Source organism: Phacochoerus africanus, chromosome 4 (genome assembly GCF_016906955.1).
Source record: "Phacochoerus africanus isolate WHEZ1 chromosome 4, ROS_Pafr_v1, whole genome shotgun sequence".
Classification (NCBI taxonomy): domain Eukaryota; kingdom Metazoa; phylum Chordata; class Mammalia; order Artiodactyla; family Suidae; genus Phacochoerus; species Phacochoerus africanus.
Window position 1 is genome coordinate 133,717,409 of NC_062547.1, and position 22,825 is coordinate 133,740,233.

Below are 22,825 nucleotides of genomic sequence, written 5' to 3' on the forward strand. Positions count from 1 at the left end.
TATTTCAATAACCTGCTGTTAATTTTTCCTGGGACTTCAGCAGAAATCTAGAGAAATTTCAATTCTGTTCTATTTAGTGTCACTTAAGGGAGAATTTGTACTTACAAGTACCATATGCAGGCTCCCACTGCAATGACATCATCTGGAACTTCTCCTCATCTGTCTCTACATCCAGGCTGGAAAGATACTGCTTCACTTTCCTCGCCATTTGGGCATCCTCGTACAGCTTCTTGGCATTAAGCAGAGAGCTTCGACGCGCCCGTTTTTTGTGAGCACCTCCCTGAACATCTAGCATGTTTGAATTTGTGCTGCCCTGACTCAGCGACCTGTAAGAAGATGGAGATCACAATAAGCTGCTGCAAAGATGAGAAGTAAATATGGTAGACTGAAGATTAAAAGAATTCTGTTCTGTTAATGCAATTGCATGCTGATGCAAATGAGTTAAAAGATGAAGAGCATTAAGGCAAAGTAATATGGCACACATGGCAATATTCTGAGTTTTAAGATTCAGCAAAGTACAGAATTCAAAAGAATAAGTTAACAATTCTCCCGAAAGCAACAAATTCCATCAGATGTGTGTTTGATGCCTCTGCAACCCATGGCACAACTGTGACATGTAAAAAGCATTCCTTTGGCCCTGTGGCCATCCACACTCTGCAGATAAGGCAAGAGCCTGGGTCAGGACAAGCCCATCCTGGGCCAGATTTCTGCACCACGGTTCTTCAACAGGGGAGTTTCCAGAGCAGCTTTGCTTGTATGTGCTGCTCTGAACATGCTACTGCCATTGTCACTCCTTGTCTAAAGCAGGCCCACTGTGAACATGCTCACACCAATTTTATCAATAACCATTTTGGCCAACATTCAAAGAGAACAACCAGTAAGAAAAATAACACCATTTATACACAATTCAATACAGTCAGAGATCAGAATTGCAATTAAAAAAAAACCTACTCAATGCTTTCACTCACATATGAAATGTTAGGCAACATGTGAATTCTAGGACTGGGGATATGGGACCTTTCTTCTGCAATGCCTTTAAATGTGATGGAACTCAATTCAAGCTATAGCTTCACACCCAATTCTATCTGGCAAACTTCCTTCTACAATAACTACATCTAGAACCACTGGCGAACAGGAATTGCAATGCTAGTTTTCCTTTTAAACAAAGATAGCAAACACAAGGTTTTTAGGTGATTTTTATTTTTAAGGCACAAGGTTTTTAGGCGATCTTTATTCTAAAATAATAAAGATGTTTGTAAGTTTTCCCAGTCAGTCTATTTACCCAAATATACTCTAAACATACACCATCATAGTATAATTTTGTTTTTCCATTCTCAAATACCCAATTTAAGAGACAAAACAGACACTAAAATCCTAATGTTTTCAATGTAAATTAAGTGAAATAAAGTTGTAAAAATTGTTATTTTTTTCTTTCATGATTTTAAGCTCTTTAAAGGAGTGTGTATTGGAGTTCTCGTTATGGCTCAGTGGAAATGAAACTGACCAGTATCCATGAGGATACAGCTTCGATCCCTGGCCTTGCTCAGTGGGTTAAGGATCTGGCATTGCTGTGAGCTATGGTGTAGATGTGGCTCAGATCTGGTGTTGCTGTGGCTGGCATAGGCCAGTGGCTACAGCTCCAATGTGACCCCTAGCCTGGGAACCTCCATATGCTGTGGGTGCAGCCCTTAAAAAAAAAAAAAAAAAGATAATAGAGTGCGTCTTATATTTGATGGCAATTTTCAATTGTTATTGGGCAGGCAGAAAAATGTGACATGGTTGTTACTACTTACACATGCAGAAACTTCAAAACTTATAGAATGGTTTAGAAGAAAATCCAGTGCCATGAATGAATTACTCCTTTAACCTCCAGGAACCAAATGGTTTTTAAGGAGGCGGTGAATATGAGTGAATATGACTAGTTCAACAACGTTCCCTAAGCAGGTGTCAAAAGGCAGCTAGCCCTAAATATTTGCAAAGTCAGCCTAAGAGCCCAGTACCAGCAGCTTTTTGTTTCTTCATGGCTTGTTTTAAATGTGGCATTACCAAAACATGTGATGGCTCAAAAGGCAATACAGTGTAGGGGGGAAAAAAAAAAACAAACCCAGAAACTAGTAACTTTAAAAGTGATTCAGAAGGTTCATATTCTGAATATGAAGAAGTTTCAAAAACTTACTAAACCAATTTAATTTGTTTATATTTCCCTTTTTATCAGTGCAAAAGGTGTTATGTAAGAAAATACATGTTTAAGTTTACGTAAGAGCTCTTCTAGTAAGTATAAAGTAAAAAAATTCTCAGTGTTAAAAAGGTACTGTAGTCATTTTTTTGAGTGGTACATAAAACAAGAGTGGTCCCAAGAATTGATGATGTTTTAGATTCAAAGAAAGGCAGTAAAATCAAGTCCCAATATTTAGGAACAAATTTTAACACAAATGTTTAATTATTTTATCTAAGTTGATACAGAAAAGGAGTCCAGAAATCTAGAATACATACGAAACCTTAATAAATGAATATACTGTGATAAATGACAATAAAATATCTTTCAATATTTCCAAAATGCTGATGTAAAACCAAAGTCATCTACTGTTTGCAAACATCCTACAGTGCAACGCAAAAGCTAAATAAACCATGACTATGTTACGTGAGTCATTCGAACACCTCCAAATCCCCACTAAGACGTATTGTCCAAGTATTCTTCTTCATTAATAGTAATGTTAGGAATCAATCTGTTTTCAATGAGAAAAAACAGAGAAGACCAAGACATAAATGTACAGTATAGAAGAAAACACATGAGAAACATACAGAAAAGGGAGGAAGAAAGTAAAAGGAAATTCAAGTTCACCAAGCTTCAACAGAAAACAAAGGACCACAAATAAGACAAGACTCAAAGTAAGTGGCTCACAAAAAGTCTTATATGCATCTAACTTCATGACTCACTACAATCTTAAAACCACAAAATTCTCATTTAATCCCTTCATCCACAAAACCATCATTTTCTTTAACTAAAAAATGAAAAAACTATATAGGTGACTTATAAGATCTTAAACATTCTGATTCTAAATAGATACCTAGCTTTGTGTTAGCACAGATCTGAACCTATTTGAACAAAAGGTGTTTTCTGATACTGTTTCAGTTTTAAGATAAGGGAGTTTTTAATTAAAAGAGTTTTTAATTAAAAAACAGTAGGAATTTAAACTAAAATTCAGTCAGTGTTGTATGTCTCACAGTATTAGTGGATCTGAACAACTTAAAATCACCTTCTCTATCAATTATTTACTAACTCAATTTTATAGGTTACTTTGGACAAAGGCTGCCCCCTTCTGGAAAACTTATAGAAAATGTCTTTTATAAACACACCTCTTACCTATTTTAATATACCTAAATATTTATTTTTATAAAATATGGCAGGTGAATAAAATAAAATGGTATGGACTCTGGAATCAGACTATCATCATTAGTGAATCAGAATCTACCATTAGTAAGCGCTAAGAATTTGGACAACTCCATCTTCCCCGTCTATATCACGGGGATAACAGTATTTATTTCACAGAGTGGTTGGAAAATTAAATAATTCATATTAAATGCTTAGAGCATTTTATAGCATATAGGAAGCACACAACAAATATATGCTATCATCATCACCATCATCTAACTGAACCTGCTAAGTTAAAATCTAAAAAGGACTTATGGGATATCAATAATGGAAAAGTAAAGACAAAAAAGCTAGTTGTATCACTATTTTCACCTTGTTAGCAAAAGGCATTTGTCAGGAATGTAGGTTGACAGGGTTAATAGAACACATGCTATTTTACGTGCGTGCATTAATGAAAAGGATGCAGTATATGTTAAGAGTTGCACAACCTTCATTCCAGTTGCATTCATCTCTACACTTACCCCAGACTCCGCCACCTCTTCTTCCTGTAAGCAAGAGCCACAAACATTGAAGCGTGTGTTTGAATAGGAAAGCACAGAAAAAAAGACAACAGTTGAGAGTCAGAGAAACTATGGAGACAGACAGAAGAGAAAAATTTTACTAGAAAAAATGGTAGCTTAACATTAAAATGACTTAAATGGGATAAATGGAATTATGATATGTACTGAAAGCCAAAAAAACTTCACCATATTTAAAGGTATGCTTTTAGACCAGTTATATCTCCGATAACCTAATTTGTTTAGAGACTAATGTTAATAAAAATATTGAGGGAAAACATTTACCAACTATGAATTTTGAATTCAAAGTTTTCAGGGAAGGAAATCTTAAATTAAGGAATAGAACTGTTGAACATTTTTTCAAAAGGATTTTTAAACCACTCATTTAAGAGAGAATGAAATTACAAAGAACATAAAGATTTATAATCTCATTTTTAACTGCAGAAATTTCTGACAATGTATTTTATAAGAAATTCTGACAAGCAAATCTAACTTAAAATTGAAGTATAAATATATCATCAAAATCTTTACGATATGTATTCCCTTGTACTATAAGTGGGCTCAATCAAGATTCTTTAACATTTTTTTCTCTTTTTTTTTTCTTTTTCTTTTTTCCCCTTTCTCTCCCATCCTGATTGGTCTCAGCATGTCCTAGGCTTGCACTCATTTTTAGCTGTGGTCAGCCCAAAATTTCGTTTTTCACATGGCAAATTAACTACTGTTAAACAAAAGGGGATACTTTGTCTATGCTAAATAATACACACGGCCAAACTGGACAATTACTTTCATAAAGAAAGCTAGTACAGGGAGTTCCCATTGTGGCATGGTGGAAACAAATCTGACAAGTATCCATGAGGATACAGATTCCACCTCTGGCCTTGCTCAGTGGGTCCGGAATCTGGGGTTGCCATGAGCTGTGTGGTGTAGGCTGCAGATGTGGCTTGGATCTGGCTGTGGTGTAGGCTGGCAGCTGTGGCACAGCTTAGACCCCTAGCCTGGGAACCTCTATATGCCACAGGCGCAGCCTAAAAATAAAAATTAAAAAAAAAAAGGAAAGCTAATACACTTTTGTACTAGCTGACAAACTGATTCAGAAAAAGTTCAGTACAATCTAATCATAAATGATGTTATATTTTCTCCTATACTAGCCTAGGCCATTGCCTAGGCCATTACCATCCAAGTTCGTTTATTTCCTACTCAGTTTCTTCCTTGTTTGCTCATTTCTGAGATATGGCTGCAACTTAGAATATTGTCAACTGCTTTGACAGGCTCACAAATTCATTCTGTCTTCAAGAACCAGGGTGCTAAAATAAATGAGTAGATGCATGTCCATGGAAAATAACAGGGGGTGGTGGGCGTCACTGTACAGAGACATACAACAAAAACAAAAACTTAGAAACAAACAAACAAATCCTCCTCCAGGTTTGCTTTGGTCTCCAGTTCTGTTTTCTGCCTCTACACTGCTGAGCAACGACATCTCTCATTACATGCAGTGATTCTCAGAAGCAGAAGTGGGATGCGTAGGGAAGAGGAGAGGTGACACACCTCTTTCTTCATACTTGAGAATTTTTCCAACCAGAGCAAATAAACTACTTACAAAGACAAAGACTTCTGAACAGTGATTTAAACAAAACAAAACAAACAAACAAAAAACCCAATCCTCACACACTGATACTGTTTGGTTACAAAAACTCCATCTCTAATTTTTAAAAAACCTAGTATTTTTGTTTCCTAGGTAGACTATATTTCTTTTAAGCCGTAAGAATTGTGTCTGCCCTGGTATTTCATTTTTAAAGCTCTTAGGCCTAGAAAAAATGCACACCAAAAATTAAAACCCTAACATCTTTTTACCAAAAAAATTATAAAATTCTGGGAACAGATTGACAACATACTTTAAATTTTATATAATTTGAGAGAGCATTTGTTGTTACATTAAATAAAGATGCATTTTAAAAAGCATTCTCAAAAAATCAGGTTAATACTGAATGCAAATAATACTTTTCATTTTTATTAAAGATGGAACATCCTTAAATTTGGACTTTTTGAATTGTTAAAGAATTTACATACAAATAAACAGGAGTACCACGACTTGAGACAAAGGAATGTATCTTATTTATTTATTTTTGTCTCTTCTAGGGCTGCAATCATGGCATATGGAAGTTCCCAGGCTAGGGGTCGAAATGGAGCTGTAGCTGCTGGCCTACGCCACAGCCACAGCAAGGTGGGATCCGAGCCATATCTGCGACCTACACTACAGCTCACAGCAACGCCGGATCCTTAACCCATTGGGTGAGGCCAGCTATTGAACCTGCGTCCCCATGGATGCTAGACAGCTTTGTTAGTGCTAAGGCAGTACAGGAACTCCAAGACAAAGGAATACATTTTAGAAGAATGAAGTAGAACGTAGAACTTTAAAAATAGTCTGTAAAAATAAAAGATATATATAGGCTAATACTTCACACATTTGGTTAGAAATCAGATGGAACCATCTGTCCTCTATGATAACTTTGGTAGAGATGAGAAATTTACTTACATTTAAATTAGATGACATTTTAAAAATAATACAGAACTATCCATGTATTCAAAAGAGTGAGACAACTAGGGTTCAAATCTCAGTCATTTATGTAGTCCTGGACACACTCTCTAACTACTCTGAGCTTTAGTTTCTTCATATATGAAAGGCAGGCCAATACTACTGACCTTTAAAAGTTTTTAAAGGTGATAAATGATTACTTGAGACTGACATCTACAATGCACTTAGTACAGTGTATAACACATGGCAGATGCTCAATAAATGAAAGGTATTATAACACTCTCAACATCACCCTATGACACTTGCACACTTCAATGCCATACCTCTGACGGAACATCATAGCTGGGTCCATGTTAGCAGAAGTCATTCGAACAACTTGACGAATTTCCTTGGCAATCATTCTGAGCTTCTCAAAATTTACTAAACCATCTACTTTGGAATCATTTCCTATAGAACGAAAGTAAAGTTTTAACTCCCAAAATTAAAATATCTATAAAGGGAGCAGAAGTCAAGTTATTATTCTTGGGGGCACAAATCAGAACTTTATCAAAATGCCAGTTTTGTCTTTAAGAATTGATAAGCCCACAGACGGCTGAACCCAGATCCTAGGGAATGGGTGAATGGGAAGAATTCTATTCCTATGCAAGTAATGATTATGAATACTGGAAAGTCATAAATTGTGTATAACTTCTAAAACTCACTGCATTATGTTCTAGGCACACCTAATATAAAGTGCAGCTCCTCAAATCTAACTCTCCAGATGATGCTCAACCCACTCTCAGGAAGTTACCTGCCTATTTTTGGGGGAGGGAGGGGGGCAGCAGAGTACAGCACTTGAAAACTTAGGTTTTAGCTAGAGATCACAAAAGGTGATCTTTGGTTTTAACTAACCCAGGAAGGTTTCTATGGTTTACAATACTTTAAAAGGTTGTAAAATGAGTTGTCAACACTTAAGAAGTGGAAGATATCCCGTTAAAAAAAAGAATTTCTTACTTCTCTGGAAAAAAAAAAAAAAGGGAAGCAAGGAGGTGAGGGATTAAATAATAGTAGGTCTATTTTCCTAGTGGTAATAATTAGTTAAAATTAAGAGGTGGCTGGTTCATAAGGGCAAACACCTTCTAGTCTGCAATATATTTTCCCTTCCCCAGAATTTGAATTTACAATCATGGCTTTAATTATTAACACAAATCTGCTTGTTCATAACCTCCATAATTTTTCTGTTTTGTTAAGTAGTTCTGAGAAAAAAACCACACAACTTTTTTAATGGTCTACTACTCTTTGATAAGAGCAAGAATGAGACCAGACGATGACTTACCCAGTTCAAACCACAAGGCAAAAATTATATGTTCAAAGGGTTATCTGTCTTTTTTTCACAAGTGTCTTTAACAGTTGGTGTAATCCTATTTATTTCCCATGGTAGCCCCTGAGGTGTCTCTGTGGAACTCAAAGTCCCTGAAGTAAAGTTTGGGAACCTCATGGATCTGGAACACAGAGGTTTCCCTTTTGTAGTAAATGGCACCTGGCCCCTGGACACATAAATCATTCAACATCCCAATATGAGTTGGATACATGCAATAACCAAAAATACTTTTAAGCCCCAAAATATGTTTTCAGGGAGCGTATCAGAAAAATATATTTGAAGCCTATAATAGTATTTCCTCCTGAAAAAAAAAAAAGTGATAATGGCAGTGTGGACAGTAAGTGTAGGCAATGAGAATAATGCTACTGCTGAGAACAGTTACCAAAGTTGGAAGAATATAGGAAAAAAATGTTTTAGTCATCAAAAAACTATCAAAGCAGTGAAGATTTGGAGAAAGAATAAAGATATGGGGCAAATTAAGCATTTTACAGTGTTTGACCTTAGGGGCATCTGCTGATTTCAGAAAAGGGGATGATGAGTGGAAAAACCAAGTAGTGCCACCCTAATTTGAGGTTAGAGAATTGCCTAGGTGAATCTCCAATGCTTTGGGTTGGGATCCCAAAGGGCCATATTCTGGGACTAAACTAAATGTAGCCTGGGATAAAAGTTCCATGTTCAATTATCTCAAAAAGTGAAAAAGGTTTAAAGTGGTTTTTGGATTCTAGCATTTCTGACTGCCTGATGGAAGCAAGCTTTAATTCTCTTTGGAGGAATGGGATATCGTCCAATGGGATATTCAGACAATATCCCATTAGATTATTTCTGTAATTTTTTACACAGAACATCCATTTGGTCAAAAAATAACTAGGTACATTAGGAGAAAATATAACATGATTGAAACGCAAGAGAAAAAAAGGTGACAGAAAGAGGCTCATAAAGGATCTGGATTAGGGAGTTATTAACAGACATTAAAGTACCTGCTGAATATATACATGGTTATAAATAACAACCCTAAGAACTCTGGCAGAGAACATGGAGATGAAGAAAAAATTTAAATTGTAAAAGTGAAAAAAAAAAAAAAGCCCCATAACTGATACATTTAACAGTAAATGAGATACAGTCAAAGAAATAATTTAAAAAGACAGACATTAGGTTGGGAGAAAATTCCAGAATGAAGGACAATAGCCAGGTGAGACAAAAAGATGAAAAATACAAAACAGTTTGTGACACAACAGGGACAGGATGATCAGAAGTGAAATGAAAATCCCTAAAGGAGAGGTGAAAGGAGAGCAAATAGAAAGTCTTAAGACAGAATGACTGAGTATTTCCCAAAACTGATGAAAAATATGAAAATTTCAAGATATCCTATAAACAAAACCCCAAATGGTGCACCTAGTCACAGCATAGCTAAACTAGAGAAAAAGGGCAGATTATTACTAAAGGAAAAGCAAATAAGACTGACAGCTGACTTTTCAACATTAACAATGCAAGCTAGGAGAAGTTTCCATCATGGCTCAGCAGTCAGTGAACCTGACTAGCATCCATGAAGATGCAGGCTCGATCCCTGGCCTCACTCAGTGGGTTAAGGATTCAGTGTTGCCGTGAGCTGTGGTGTAGGTTGCAGACACGGCTTGGATCCCGCATTGCTGTGGCTCTGGCGTAGGCCAGCAGCTACAGCTCCAATTTGACCCCTAGCCTGGGAACCTCCATGTGCCATGGGTGTGGCCCCCAAAATAAAAAGACAAAAAGACCAAAACAAAACAATGGAAGCTAGGAGACAATTTTAACTCAAAATGCTGAAAGATAAATGGTACCAACCAAAATTATGCCTTAAGAATGAATTTTTTTTTTTTTTTGGTTGCACCTGTGGCATAGCCAGATCCTTAACCCACTGTGTCACAGGAACTCCTAAAAATGAGTATTAATTAAAGACATTTTCCACATAAACAAAAACTCAGAGATTGCATCACCAGTAGATTTGCACATAAAGGAATAACTGTCAGTGTTCAATAGGGGGAAAAAAGACAATAAAACTCTGAAATGATGGAAGGAAAAAAACAGTGACACTATCATGACACAGGTAAAGCTAAATAAATACTGACTCACTAAACAATAATACCATCTTGATTTAAAGGCATGGCAACAACTGTATATAAATCAGGACATGAGTAAATGGAATATAAATGGTCTAAGTTCTTGCACTTTCTAATACACAGAAAAGTACTAATGAATATTACTCTAATATCTCAAAGTGTAAATATTATAATGTCAAGTGTAACACTAGAAAATTAGTAAAAGAGTGTATAGTTAGCAAATTATGGAGGACAAATACCACTCACAAAAATCAATTAAGGGGGGAGTTCCTATTGAGAGTCAGTGGGTTTAAGAACCTGACTAGTATCCATGAGGATGCTTCGATCCCTGGCTTCGCTGAGTGGGTTAAGGATCTAGTGTTGCTACAAGCTGTGGCACAGACTGCAGATGTGGCTGAGATTCTGCGTTTCTGTGGCTGTGGTGTAGGCCAGCAGCTACAGCTCTGGGACCCTTAGCCTGGGAACTTCCATAAGCTGCAGGTGCTGCCCTAAAAAGCTCTTCCCCCCCCCAAATCAACAGAGATAAACCACATGGAAAAAGATTAACAAATTAGGTTTTGAAAACTAAAAACTTGCTGTTCATCAACAGATGATTTTGAGAGTTCCTGTCGTGGCTCAGTGGTTAACAAATCCAAGTAGGAACCATGAGGTTGCGGGTTTGATCTCTGGCCTTGCTCAGTGGGTTGGGGATCTGTGGCGTAAGCCGGTGCCTATAGCTCCGATTAGACCTCTAGACTGGGAATGTCCATAAGCTGCGGGTGCGGCCCTAGAAAAGACCAAAAAAAAGATGATCTTAAGAGAGTCAAAAGGCAAGTCATACTGTATCTACACTTAAAAAAAATCCTTAAAAATACATTAAACAGATAACCTTATTAAAAATAGGCAAGAACCTAAACTGATGACTGACAAAAGAGGACAAATTAACATATAGAAAGGGTGTTCAGCTTCACTAATAATAAGAGAAGTGCAAATGAAAACACATCAAGATACAATTACAAATCGACTGGAATGGGTAAAAATAAAAAGAATGATTTACGAAATGTTGGTGGGAATGAGGAACAATAAGAACACTAACAATACTGCCAGTGTTCACAAGTGTAGATTAACACCAAACTGCTTTCCAAAGTGATTATACGAGTATCAGGACCCATAGGTTTCACTGTGAATTATACTGAACAAACATGCACGTGCATCACAAGATATGTGAAAGACATTCCGAGCAGCATTATTCATACTAGGCAAACAGTGGAAACCATCAATTGCTCATCAATTGATGGGATAAATTTATTGTATTGCATTGAAAATGAAGTGCAGTTACACTCAAAAACGTGGAAAAATCTCATCTCACTAGTCTAATGCTGAAGAAGATAATCCAGAAATCAGGCTAAAACAAAAGGAAACAAAGATACTCTGTAATTGGATAAAGTTCAAGGATATATAAAACTAAACTACATTTTTAGAAGTCAAGACACTAGTTATCTTTGGGGAAGAGGATAAAGGTAGTAACTGGGAAGGGGTCTGAGTAGGGCACTGGGAGGCAGATAATTTTTTTTTTTTTTTTTGGACTGGATGTTGTTTACAGCAGTGTCTGCCTTGTCATAATTCATTAAGTTACTCATTCATTTTGGGTACTTTTCTGTATGTATTGAGTAATTTAAAAAGATGTAAAGAAAAATATTACCAAACAGTAAGTATGATCAAACAATCTAATCTTGATTATAAATCAACTTTATGTTTGAGTGCATTCAGTAAACACCTGTATCTGTTCTTGTCAATAATGTGGGTTTTTGTTCCTAAGATTTACAGCATTTAACTGGGTAAAGCTTTAGTGACTTGTAACCAATAGCCTGGAAAATACATTTAATACAGAATACATCACAATTCTGTAGAATTAGCTGACGCTAAACATGGTAATTTTCAAATAATTTTTAAATACCTTCATGTAGAAATGTCATATCTTTCTTGACAACAGGGAAGAGAGGAATAATTGGAGGCTGCATACTTTGACTACTAAGAATATTTCTGTATTTTGCCATGTTTCTAGATGGATCAAAAAGGTCTTGGAGATCTTGGAGATGTTTCTCATACTTGCTTGGTAACTTTTCCCAAGTACCTCTGAGTCGTGCAACAGATGCCAGATTCAAGCCACTGTCGAATATGAGAACAAAAACATTAAAGAGGGACTTTAGGGAGAGGGAGGACTCCGGTCAGGAAAGCGTATACACCAGTTTTCTCTAATTAAGCTAAAATAAGCAGAGACATATTTCAATGTGCTGAAATAAATAGTACAACCACAAATAAATACACCAATATTAAAACAAGGAAAACTTTTTTCAAAGAAACTACATTACTTGTCTGTGGTCGTGTACCTATAGCCTTTATTTTGTAGTCTGCGGGTAAATGACAAAGTAATTTCATAAAGTAGACAATTAATTTAAAAATAAACTTCAAGTACCACGATGTTTTTGTTTTCCTTAGAAGTAACTTTATGGAGACAGTATCTATTTGAAAGTGGTGTAAGTAACGCTGAATACATAAATTCTGAGGCTGAGAACCTTCTTTCTTTGAGGTTTTGGCCAATCATGTCCCTGATTCCAATACTTTCATATCCCACGCCCTAACCATGTTGTCCCCAATCCTCCTTATATCCAAAGTCTCCTTTCTACAGAATTTTAAACAAAGTTAGCCCTAAATTTAAAAATAATTCATGCCAGTTAGGCTACAACTCCCCCTCCCCATGCCTTACCTCTATACTACCATTTCGCAGGTAGGCTGCCAAATGAATAAAGCATGTACAGCAGCTCAATTTTCTCACCAGTTAATCCCTCTTTTGTTCTTAGCCACCTGTCTTTTACCTATACCACTGTATTTAAAATGTTCTCTTGACTTCTGATTTTAGTGTAGAGTTAAGATATCTTTGTTCCCTCTGCTTCTCAGAAATCATTCTGAAGAACCCCAAGGATGAATAACAGAAATGCAAATTTCACCTCCATGGAAACTTAGAGATATCTGTAACTCCTAAACACATTAGAAAGGCTGCCAAAAAATAGGCAAGGTTAAATGTGAGTAGGCAAATTGCTGAAAAAGGAAGCCTGCAGCTGAAGAACTTGATCAAAGGTGGTAAAGCACAGATCTCCATAGCAGCTAACTCACTCTGAAGGCAAAACCCGCAATCTCCTGTACATGCAACAAAACAAGAGAGTCCACAGGCTGGTAGATTTAGGAGGGGGATGAACTCTGTCCTTTACCAGATAGTCTTTGCGAAACTAAGATTAAAAGTACACGCAGGAGTTCCTGCAGTGGCACAGTGGCATCTCTGCAGTGCCAGGATGCAAGTTTGCTCCTCAGCCTGGCACAGAGGATTAAAGGATCCAGCACTACCGCAGCTGTGGTACAGGTTGTGACTGTGGCTCAGGTCTGATCTCTGGTCTGGGAACTCCATACGCCATGGGGTGGTCAAAAAAGAAAACAAACAAACAAAAAAAACCCAACAAAAAAACAGTACACACAGTGATTTAACATCTTGGTGAGAAGTAATTTAACAGTGACACAGGATAGAAGGCAGAAACTGAGTTGTAAGTTGCCCTAAAGCTGCTAAGCTCCATTTGCTGGAGAGAAGTAAAGGGTAAAACAATACACATACAAGTTCTATTGCATCTAGCCTGGAACACTGCCCTGGCTCCTCTTCCACGTAAATCTCCTGCAGGTAGACAGTGAAGCCAAATTCCTATTGTTCAAACAGAAGGAACGAACACAGAAGCCGTGACATGCTGCTACTAGGACCAACAAAAACTTAAACACCATAAAGCAGAAGAATGTTTCAACAATAAAATAAAAGCTAGGACTGACTTAGCCATGATTTCATATGACTTAATAAAGAGTAATACAGTAATATAAGAGTTTGGGAAAAAATTATAAGCTGATTAAAAAAAATTAACAAGTAAAGCTCAGAAAAGAAACGGAAGAAAAGATAACACAGAAATGAAGGCAACATTAGAACCTACAAAAAGATAAAAAAAGAGACTTTGCTGAGACTTTGGGCAAGTGACTTTAAGGCAAGGAATGACAAAAGCAATCAATGGAAATGGACAGAGTTGAAAAGAACTAGAGAAAAGATAATGGACATGGAAGCCAAAGGACATCTCAAATTTATATAACTGGTAGCCATGAAGAGACAAAAATAACTGAAAAATATTCAAAAGTACAATTTATGAAAACTTTCCGGAAACAAAAGAAGAGCTGAATCTATAGAATCAACAGCTACTACAGTTCTGTAGAACCTCAAATTGATGTAAAGGTAAGAGACTTTAAAGATAAACAAATAGGGAGTTCCCATCGTGGCACAGTGGAAACGAATCCGACCAGGAACCATGATGTTGAGGGTTCGATCCCTGGCCTTGCTCAGTGGGTTAAGGATCAGGCATTGCTGTGAGCTGTGGTGCAGGTAGCAGATGCGGCTTGGATCTGACGTTGTGGCTGTGGCATAGGCCGGAAGCTGTAGCTCCAACTGGAGCCCTAGCATGGGAACCTCCATATGCCGAGGGTACAGCCCTAACAACCAATAAATAGAGCAAATAAGGGGAGTAAACTCAGAAACTTGAACAGCTCTATAAAATGTTAGTTATAGAGCCATTATCAATGTGGTTGCCATGAAATAATATGTGAGACTGGAATTTTAAAGCCAAATAAACTTATAATGAACTTCAAAGGCAATAGAAAAACACTCAATATGCTCAGGGAATTTAATTCCCATTAGCCTTTGTTCAAGAAATGAGTAGAAAACAAACTTCAAGCAAGAGATGGTGGGATGGTAGCATCATAGTGTCTTTAAGACTTCCCTCATTTTACCCCCTCCCTAAAACACAAAAATTTGTAATCTACCTATGAAGAGAAGTGCCTCTGTGGGAGTTGTCAGACCCAGAACCACAGGTCAAGGGACCTGAGAGGAGCCTCATCCACTGGTGTACTGGATAATAGGCAGGCAAGACTTGGGTACTGCTTGTGCATTCTACAAGGTCCTATGAGATGGTTCTGACCCCTCTCGGCTAGTCTGGGAACACCTGGAGAACACTTACTTGGATGGTCACCCACAAAGAAAAGAGCATTTGTGAGATTCAGGTTTCCAGAAAAATTCAAGCACTCTCTTGTTAGTAAAACAACAGAAAAGAACAAAAGAGTCTGGATGCACTGGGGCAGGAACAGCTTGACTTTGCTGGCATCACTCCTTCCCCAAGGCTGCACCAGACAGCCCATGATTTTCCCCAGGAGAAAGAAGAGCCAGTGAGTGAATGCCTGACTCCACTCGATGTGTGGGATGCTGCCAAAGACACTCACTCTCTCTTGCAGCACTCAAGTGGAGTATCATGACTGGGAGGAGAGAGCAGATCAGAAGAGTGGCATGCAAGTTTTCAGGAGGGTATTAAAGGAATGCAGTTCCTGATAACTGTTTCTGGATTCCAAAAGGAAACCCGTCCATAAGCCACATGGAAAAACTTCACCAGTAAATCCTCCCAACAAGAGTTCTCCTGTGTTGCAGCAGGTTAAGGATCTGGTGTTGTCACTGCAGCAGCTCAGGCTGCTGCTGTGGCGTGGGTTTGATCCCTGGCCTGGGAAATTCCACACGCCATAGATGCAGCCAAAAAGAAAAAGAGAAAAAAAATCCCCCCCACCAAATGTACTCAAGATCCTTGCAGCTCACCATATACAAACTTATACCTCCCTGTAGTCTACTACTGGATCCCTGTGCAAGGTCCTGAGAGAAAGCTCTGGTACATAGCAAACATGCACAAAAAATAGGCTGGAGTCTGAGCAGAGAAGAAACCACAAAGCTGAAAGCAGTTGACATGATACAACAACCTACAATACAGAGAAGACATATAAGCTTCAAATTCTGCCACAAGAGGGAGCAAGAAGCATGGAGCAGGTGTATCCACACAAAGAAAGGCTCAGAATCTATAGCAAGAATGACACAAGGTTTTTATATCCTGAAGGCAGTTCATAAAAATTAGAAGAGATCTAGACATTTAAGTTCATGAAACTAGTTAAACCATTATTTCAATCAAAAACAAATTTCTCCAAGACATTAAAATAAAACTGTCAAAAATCAAAGACGGAGTTCTAAAGGCACCAAGAATAAAAAAGACTGCAACTTACAAAGAAAACCCCATTAGGTTGTCAGCAGATTTCTCAGTAGAACCCTTATAGGCCAGGAGAGAGTAGACTGATACTCAAAGTGCCAAAAAACCCCAAATTATCAATAAAGAGTACTCTCCCAAAGTTATCCTAGGGAAACAAAGGACTTCCCCAAAAAAATGAGAGCTGAGAAATTCATCACCACCAGATATGTCTTACAAGAAATGCTAAAAGAACTTCTTCACACTGAAAATGAAATAATGCTAAGACTAATATGAAGACATATGAAAATATATGACCCTCTGAATAAGCTAAGTATATAGCTATATTTTAAAAAATTCTCAACATTGTATTATGACGAGACTATAAGGGTTAAAGAACAAGAGAATAAAAATAACTCTAGCTACTACAATTTGTGAATGAATACACAATATAAAAAGACAAATTGTTGAAATTAAAATCATAAAAGAGGGAGTAGAGCTTTATAAGTCCCTGAAATTTTATCAACATCAAATACGACTGTTAGATCGCTAAGATGTTTCATACAAGTCTCATGGTAACCACAAAGCAAAAATCTACAATGGACTCATAAAAGATAAAGAAAAGGGAATCAGTACATACCACCATAAAAAAGCACCAATTCACAAAGGAAAACAGCAATAGAGTAAAAATTAGCAAAAGAATTAAAAAACATCCAAACAATTAGATGGCAATAATTAGGATAATGGACTGAACTCTCCAATCGAAGAGCACAGTGACACGTGAATAAAAAAACAAAATCCAACCATATACTGCCTACAGGAGACTCGATTCAGCTTAAAGGAAACATAAGCTCAAAGTGAAGGGATAGAAAAACATTCGATGCCAGTGGAAGCCAAGAGTAGGGTTACTTGTATCAGACAAAATAGTCTTTAAGCCAAAAATGTTAAGAAGGTCTTTATATAAAAGACCAAGGAGTCAACTCAGCAAGAAGACCTCACAACTATAAATATGTACACACTCAACACCTAAACAGATTTAACCAAATGCCAACAAATCTGAAGGTAGAAAAGGACAACACCGTAAGGGACAAAAATAACAACAGGGGACTTCAATAGCACACTTTCAGCAATGGAACTATCATTCAGACCAAAAAAAAAAAAAATCAACAGGGAACTTGAACTATACTTTAGGTCAATGGACCTAATAGATATACACAGGACATTCTATCCAATGATACAGATACACATTCCTCTCAAGCATGTACAAAACATCCTCCAGGATAGGTCATATAAGCCACAAAACAAGTCCTAGCAAATTTATGAAGACTGAAATCATACCAAGTATCTTTTCTGACCATAATGGTGTAAAACTAGTTATTACAACAAGAGGAAAAATGGAAAATCCACAAACATGTGGAAATTAAACAGAACATCCCTAAACAACCAATGTGTCAAAGAAATCAAAGGGGAAATTAAAAATACCCCTAAACAAAGGAAAATGGATATACAACATATCAAAATCTGAGGGATGCTTCAAGAAAAGCTCCAAGACAGAAATTCATGGTGATGAACGCCCATATTAAGAAAGATCTCAAATAAATTACCCAAGTTTAGATATGAAACTAGACACTAAAAAAAAAAAAAAAAAAAGAAACCTAAGCCCTTCGGGAAATAACAAAGATCTGAGCAGAAATAAATGAAGTAAGAGACCAGAAAAACAATAGAGAAATCAATGAAATTAAGAACAGGTTTCGTGAGATGGCAGGCAAAACTGACAAAACCTTGGTGAGACAGAAAAAGAGAACTCAAGTAATAAAATATGCTATTTAATTCCAGCTATAAGCGATTGATTGAGCTATATCATCTCTGCTGAAAAGTTAATGTCCTTTACATTCTTTAATGTATTTTAATATAAAATATAAGAATACAAAGCAATAAACTTTACATGAACTATAAAATACATTTGATAAAACGTTGTTTGTAACAAAACAAACCTCCTAACCAAAGCAAAGCCTCCTAACCAAATCCCAGGCCTTTCTTATATCCATCTTGCGGCTACTGTCCACCACCTCTTCTCAAATCATTCTCTTTCCTTGGCTTTAATGACACCATCATAACCGTGCTGTCCTATTCTTGTATTGATCTTCTATCTCTCTGGCTGGACTCTCTTCTTTAACCCCGCCCTGAAGATGGACATTAAGGCATGATTTTTAGCCCTCTACCATTTTCTTTGGACATTCTTTTTACACAGAGATCTCTTTTTGGGGTCAATTATTATTTTTTTTAAATTGAGTACTCCAAAACTGAGCCCGTAACTCTCAAATCTCTACAAATAGTTTCAATTTCTAGCCTTCTAAGTGTTTATCAATGGCACCTTTGTTCCTGTTTTAGACAAGCTGTTAAAAACTGTGGGGTAGGTATTGTAATTCCTGAATTTCACAGGTGAGAAACTAGTCTTCAATTTTCCACTGACCCACTGCTACTACACAGAAGAGGTAAAATTCAAACACAGGAGTTGCTGACTCCAAAGGTCACTCTGTTCATCTCTACTCAACACTCCTTCCACCGAGTCTATTTAATCACATCCACTAGTTAATTTCATAAATGAATTTTATATTACCAGGACATATTAATGATTAAAAAATTCTTATAAAGATTCTAATTTTATCTCATATGAGCACTAAGAACAAATAATAATTTTTTGGAGGGTGTGCAGAGATAGGAGTGGTTAAGGTGGTTATTATGCTTATAGGAATTATAAATAGAACAAATCACAACTACTCTTCACCTTTAAAACTACACTTACTTTGAGAAGGAATCCTTCTGTTGATCAGTATTGTGCTAGATGAGGGTGAGAAAATAAATTACTACACCTAGCTTCTCATAGTAAGTGAGCAGAAGAAAGAAGATTCCCAGGAGCTCATTAACCATCCACACTTCCTGGGCTCATAAACTCTGAAGGATTTTTATAACTCTAATGGCCCAGCTTGTTTGAGTGGCAACACATTAACTGATACATCATACAGTCTGTAGGAAACAGGAAGGGGTCTTTAAAACAGCAACTGTTTAAGCTGATACCTCCACTCTAAGCTGATACCACACTGTGCCGAATCACAGTGAGGCAGGTAATGGCTTCTGCACAGTACACAAGTCTGATGATGAACACCAGCTATTGGGCATATATCCAGGAGGGTATGATCCCTCAAAAGGGGAGAAAGGAAAAAAATTGAAAAGGCAATCACCTATATTTACCAGGGAAAAAAAGGTTTAAATGACTCAAAGATGGAAGAAACAAAAAGAGAAAAAGTCAGTATCACCACAATGGAAACTATTAATGGAAATTTTCTTCTCCTAGCCATTTAATATCGAAGCAGAAAATCAGCTTCATGTATAGTATCATGAAAAAAAACCATGTAAATATTTGTACAAATTTACCTTATTATTGCAAACATGGAGTTGAAGTTCTTACATTCTCGACAATGAAGTGCAATTTTAATAAAATGTTTAATGATCTTCATTCGTTTGAGCTGATTTGATTCGGTTAAAATCTCCGAGGCAACCCAGAATGTCTCTTGGTTTACAATATCCTCAAATTCTTTCAAGTGAGTATTTCCTGTTTTGGAATCTAACTTAAAAAGGTCATCAATATATTCAGTAGGCTCGATATTACGAAATAAATCAAAATCCCTCATTGACAGCTGAGTGGCCACCTCAATAGTACTGAGTTGCAGCATGGATAGCTGGCTTTCCTTAACTAGTTCTTGAGCATCTTCATCTGAACATAGGGTTTCTGTTTCCATGTTATTTTTCAAATAATACCTAAAAGAAGAAAATTGTTTTTTATAAGTGATTTCACATTTTAAAGAGCACTTTTCCTCTTTATCACTGTTGTCAAAACATCATCACACTGTTACAACTTTTTGCAAGAAATGTCAGCAGAATATTAAGGATAAAAATGGAACACTGACATTTTAAATAAGATTTTAGAGACACTGTCCTTCCATTCCATCTTTTGACATCACATTTTTATTTATTAATTTTTGTGATGGCTGCACCCATTAGCACATGGAAGTTCCTGAGCCAGGAATTAAATCTGAGCCTCAGCCGAGACCTATGCTGTAGCTATGGCAATGTCAGATCTTTTTAATCCACTGCACAGGGCTGGAGATCAAACCCGAACCTCTGCAGTGACCTGAGCCACTGTAGTCAGATTCTCAACCCAGTGCACCACGGCAGGAATCCCTGACACCTCTTATTTTAAAGAGTAAAAAAATAATAATAATAATGTGGATTACCCTGTGAACTTTATCATTTTAGGAAACTAAATACACGAGATGATGTGCCATCAATCTTATGTATATTCTTGAAAACAGAAGCTCTATGAGAGTATATGACACATACCAGGTACTGTACAAGCAGCTGTGCACAGTCAGCATGAATAAACTCAATCAAGACTGTTAACATCTCTATTCAGACATTGCTGCTGCACTCACTTCCTTTTTTTTTTTCTTTTAAATTTCCAAGAGAAGCAAAGGATAAAACCCATGAAGGAGGGAAAACTCTTCTACTTATGATTCCTCCCTTGATAAATACAAAACCTCATTCCAACAGAGGGCAGTGATCAGCAACCATAAAAAAGATCTTCATTTGCATTTCATTTTTTCAGGTGAACATTTCTATGGCACTTAAAAGCTACGAGACAGGTTAAGAAAAGAATGCACAATTGGGAAATATCTTATAAAGGGCAGTTGCTGCATAAGAGGCTATCTATTGTATCACGTGTAGCTTTTACTTCATTCTTTTCTAATTATACATCTTGGTCTCCGCCTAAGTTTGTGTCCACCTATTTCTTATTGTCAAAGAACTATATACTTCTTCTGCCTTTATAAATTCACACACCTAAGAGAGTTCCATAAATAAGTGCTGAAATTCATACTATAGGGAATTATATCTAACATTTATAAAGTTATGTTTATTAACCCATTTAATTCTCATACCATTCCTATAAAGTAGGTTCTATTATTATCATTTCATTTTATTGATGAGAATATTCAGTCAAAGAGAAACTAAACAACTTGCTATAAAGGTCACTCACTCAGACCAGGTATTTGAATCTGGGCAGTATGGCTCCAGGGTCCATGTTTTTAATCACTATGTACAGCTAGCAAAGCAGAGTTAATCCACTCTCTTAAGCGTGATCACAATGAACAGTCATTTTAAGGTTTCTAAGGATCTTATCCTACATATGACTCTGGGATCACTAAAAAGACTGCATTCTTGCCAGAGAAAATGACCAGAGCAAATAACAAATGTACTACTGAAACCATTTTCGAGTTGCTCAAATAATTTTCAGAATAAATTAAAAGTAAAAAAAAAAAATCCCTGTATAGTCATAGAAGGAAAACTACTTAAGACAAACAGTTATGAAAATTATGGCTTCTTTTGCCCAAAGTACATACTGGTAATTTAAAAAACAAATCTATAAATTTACCTATGTACACTCAGATACATATAAAAACATGTATCACACAGTTTCCTCCTCTGTAAAAACAGGGGCTGGGCTACACCAGCTGTTTTAGCAGGAGGGCCACAATAGTTCACAACACCATCCTCCCTTTCTTCTCCCCCACTTTCAGGGAGCACTTACCAAACGCTAACACTCTCCTGATTCTATTTACATAATAAGGAGACAAAGGAAGCTGAAAAAAGAGAAAGCCTATGGTAATTTCAGAGAGAGCTCAATGGCCCTAAAATATGTTCCTCCTTAAAATATGTTTTAAACCTGGAATCTCTAAAAACACACGTAGAAATACTCATTAATAAGCACATTCACCTTCCATTGAGCTGAATTCTATCAGCTAATTTGGAGAACTGGTCTGGAAGTCGTCTCTGCTTTATGACACCCTCAGGGGTAACAGAAACTTCACAGAGAGAATATGTGTCGGATGCACCAGTTAAACCAAATTCATGAACAGCTTGACAAACAACTTCTTTAGCTGTGGTGTCTTTACTGATGATAATGTAGCAACTTTGTTGATCTGCTTTGAAAACTCTTATAACTTGATCAGGAATATCTGTATAAACACAAAATATACCCTGTTATTTTCAAGAAAATGATTTTTAAACTCTGCAAAAAGCAACCTGGAAGACAATGATTCATCTAAACAGTAAAATATACATTTCTATTTCAGAAAGTTAACAGAAATCACTGTTACATTTATTAATAAACAAATGTATCATTTCAGGTAACAAAATACTCATGTATGTTCAAAGAAAAAAGAAAAATCAGAGTCATCACATGATTTGGAAGAGACAACACTTTTTGTTTATTTATAAGCACTATGACATCATTAAATATTCTTCAACAAAACACTTTTAACGGAGGCAGAGGACTCCATAATGTATATTTCAGAACTGATCACAGACATTAGGTTGCATACCATTTTCCTTTAAGTTAACATTACTGTTTAGGTTTTTGAAATATATTTCTGAACTGTCCTCAATGATAGTTATAATATTTTATCAACCTAGGGTGTAAAGAGAGCAATTTTAGTCACACTTATCACAACTGTTTATTAAAACTTTTTTTCCCCCATTTTGAAGGCCCTATGCTTCTCTTCCTCCAAAAATATGTCATAATTATGTATTTCACTTCTTTGGTTGCTGGTGATACTCACTGGTATAATAAGCCATTAGTATGTCTTTTTAAAAATACCTTTGGAATTCTTTATGCTTTTTCCTATTGAATTACACTAAATACTAACATAGCCTACTATCGGGTGGCAAATGTTCTTCT

The 22,825-nt window shown here is 36.5% G+C and overlaps 1 protein-coding gene across 8 annotated transcripts in view; it reads right to left on the reverse strand.

Moving 5' to 3' along the window:
• Positions 1–22,825, reverse strand: part of RAPGEF6 (Rap guanine nucleotide exchange factor 6) — a 226,774-nt gene that overhangs the window by 19,794 nt on the left and 184,155 nt on the right. For 7 of the 8 annotated variants that reach the window (XR_007134590.1, XM_047778562.1, XM_047778560.1 and 4 more), the window contains 5 exons: positions 21,863–22,103; positions 19,465–19,848; positions 11,853–12,064; positions 6,787–6,910; positions 106–326 (listed from right to left, as the gene is read on the reverse strand). Coding sequence is in view for 7 of the 8 variants with exons in the window: in XM_047778562.1 (XP_047634518.1) it covers positions 106–326; positions 6,787–6,910; positions 11,853–12,064; positions 19,465–19,848; positions 21,863–22,103 (1,182 nt within the window). In the remaining variant the exon portion in view is untranslated. The remainder of the gene's footprint in view (positions 1–105; positions 327–6,786; positions 6,911–11,852; positions 12,065–19,464; positions 19,849–21,862; positions 22,104–22,825) is intronic. The other variant, XM_047778563.1, reaches the window with a different exon arrangement.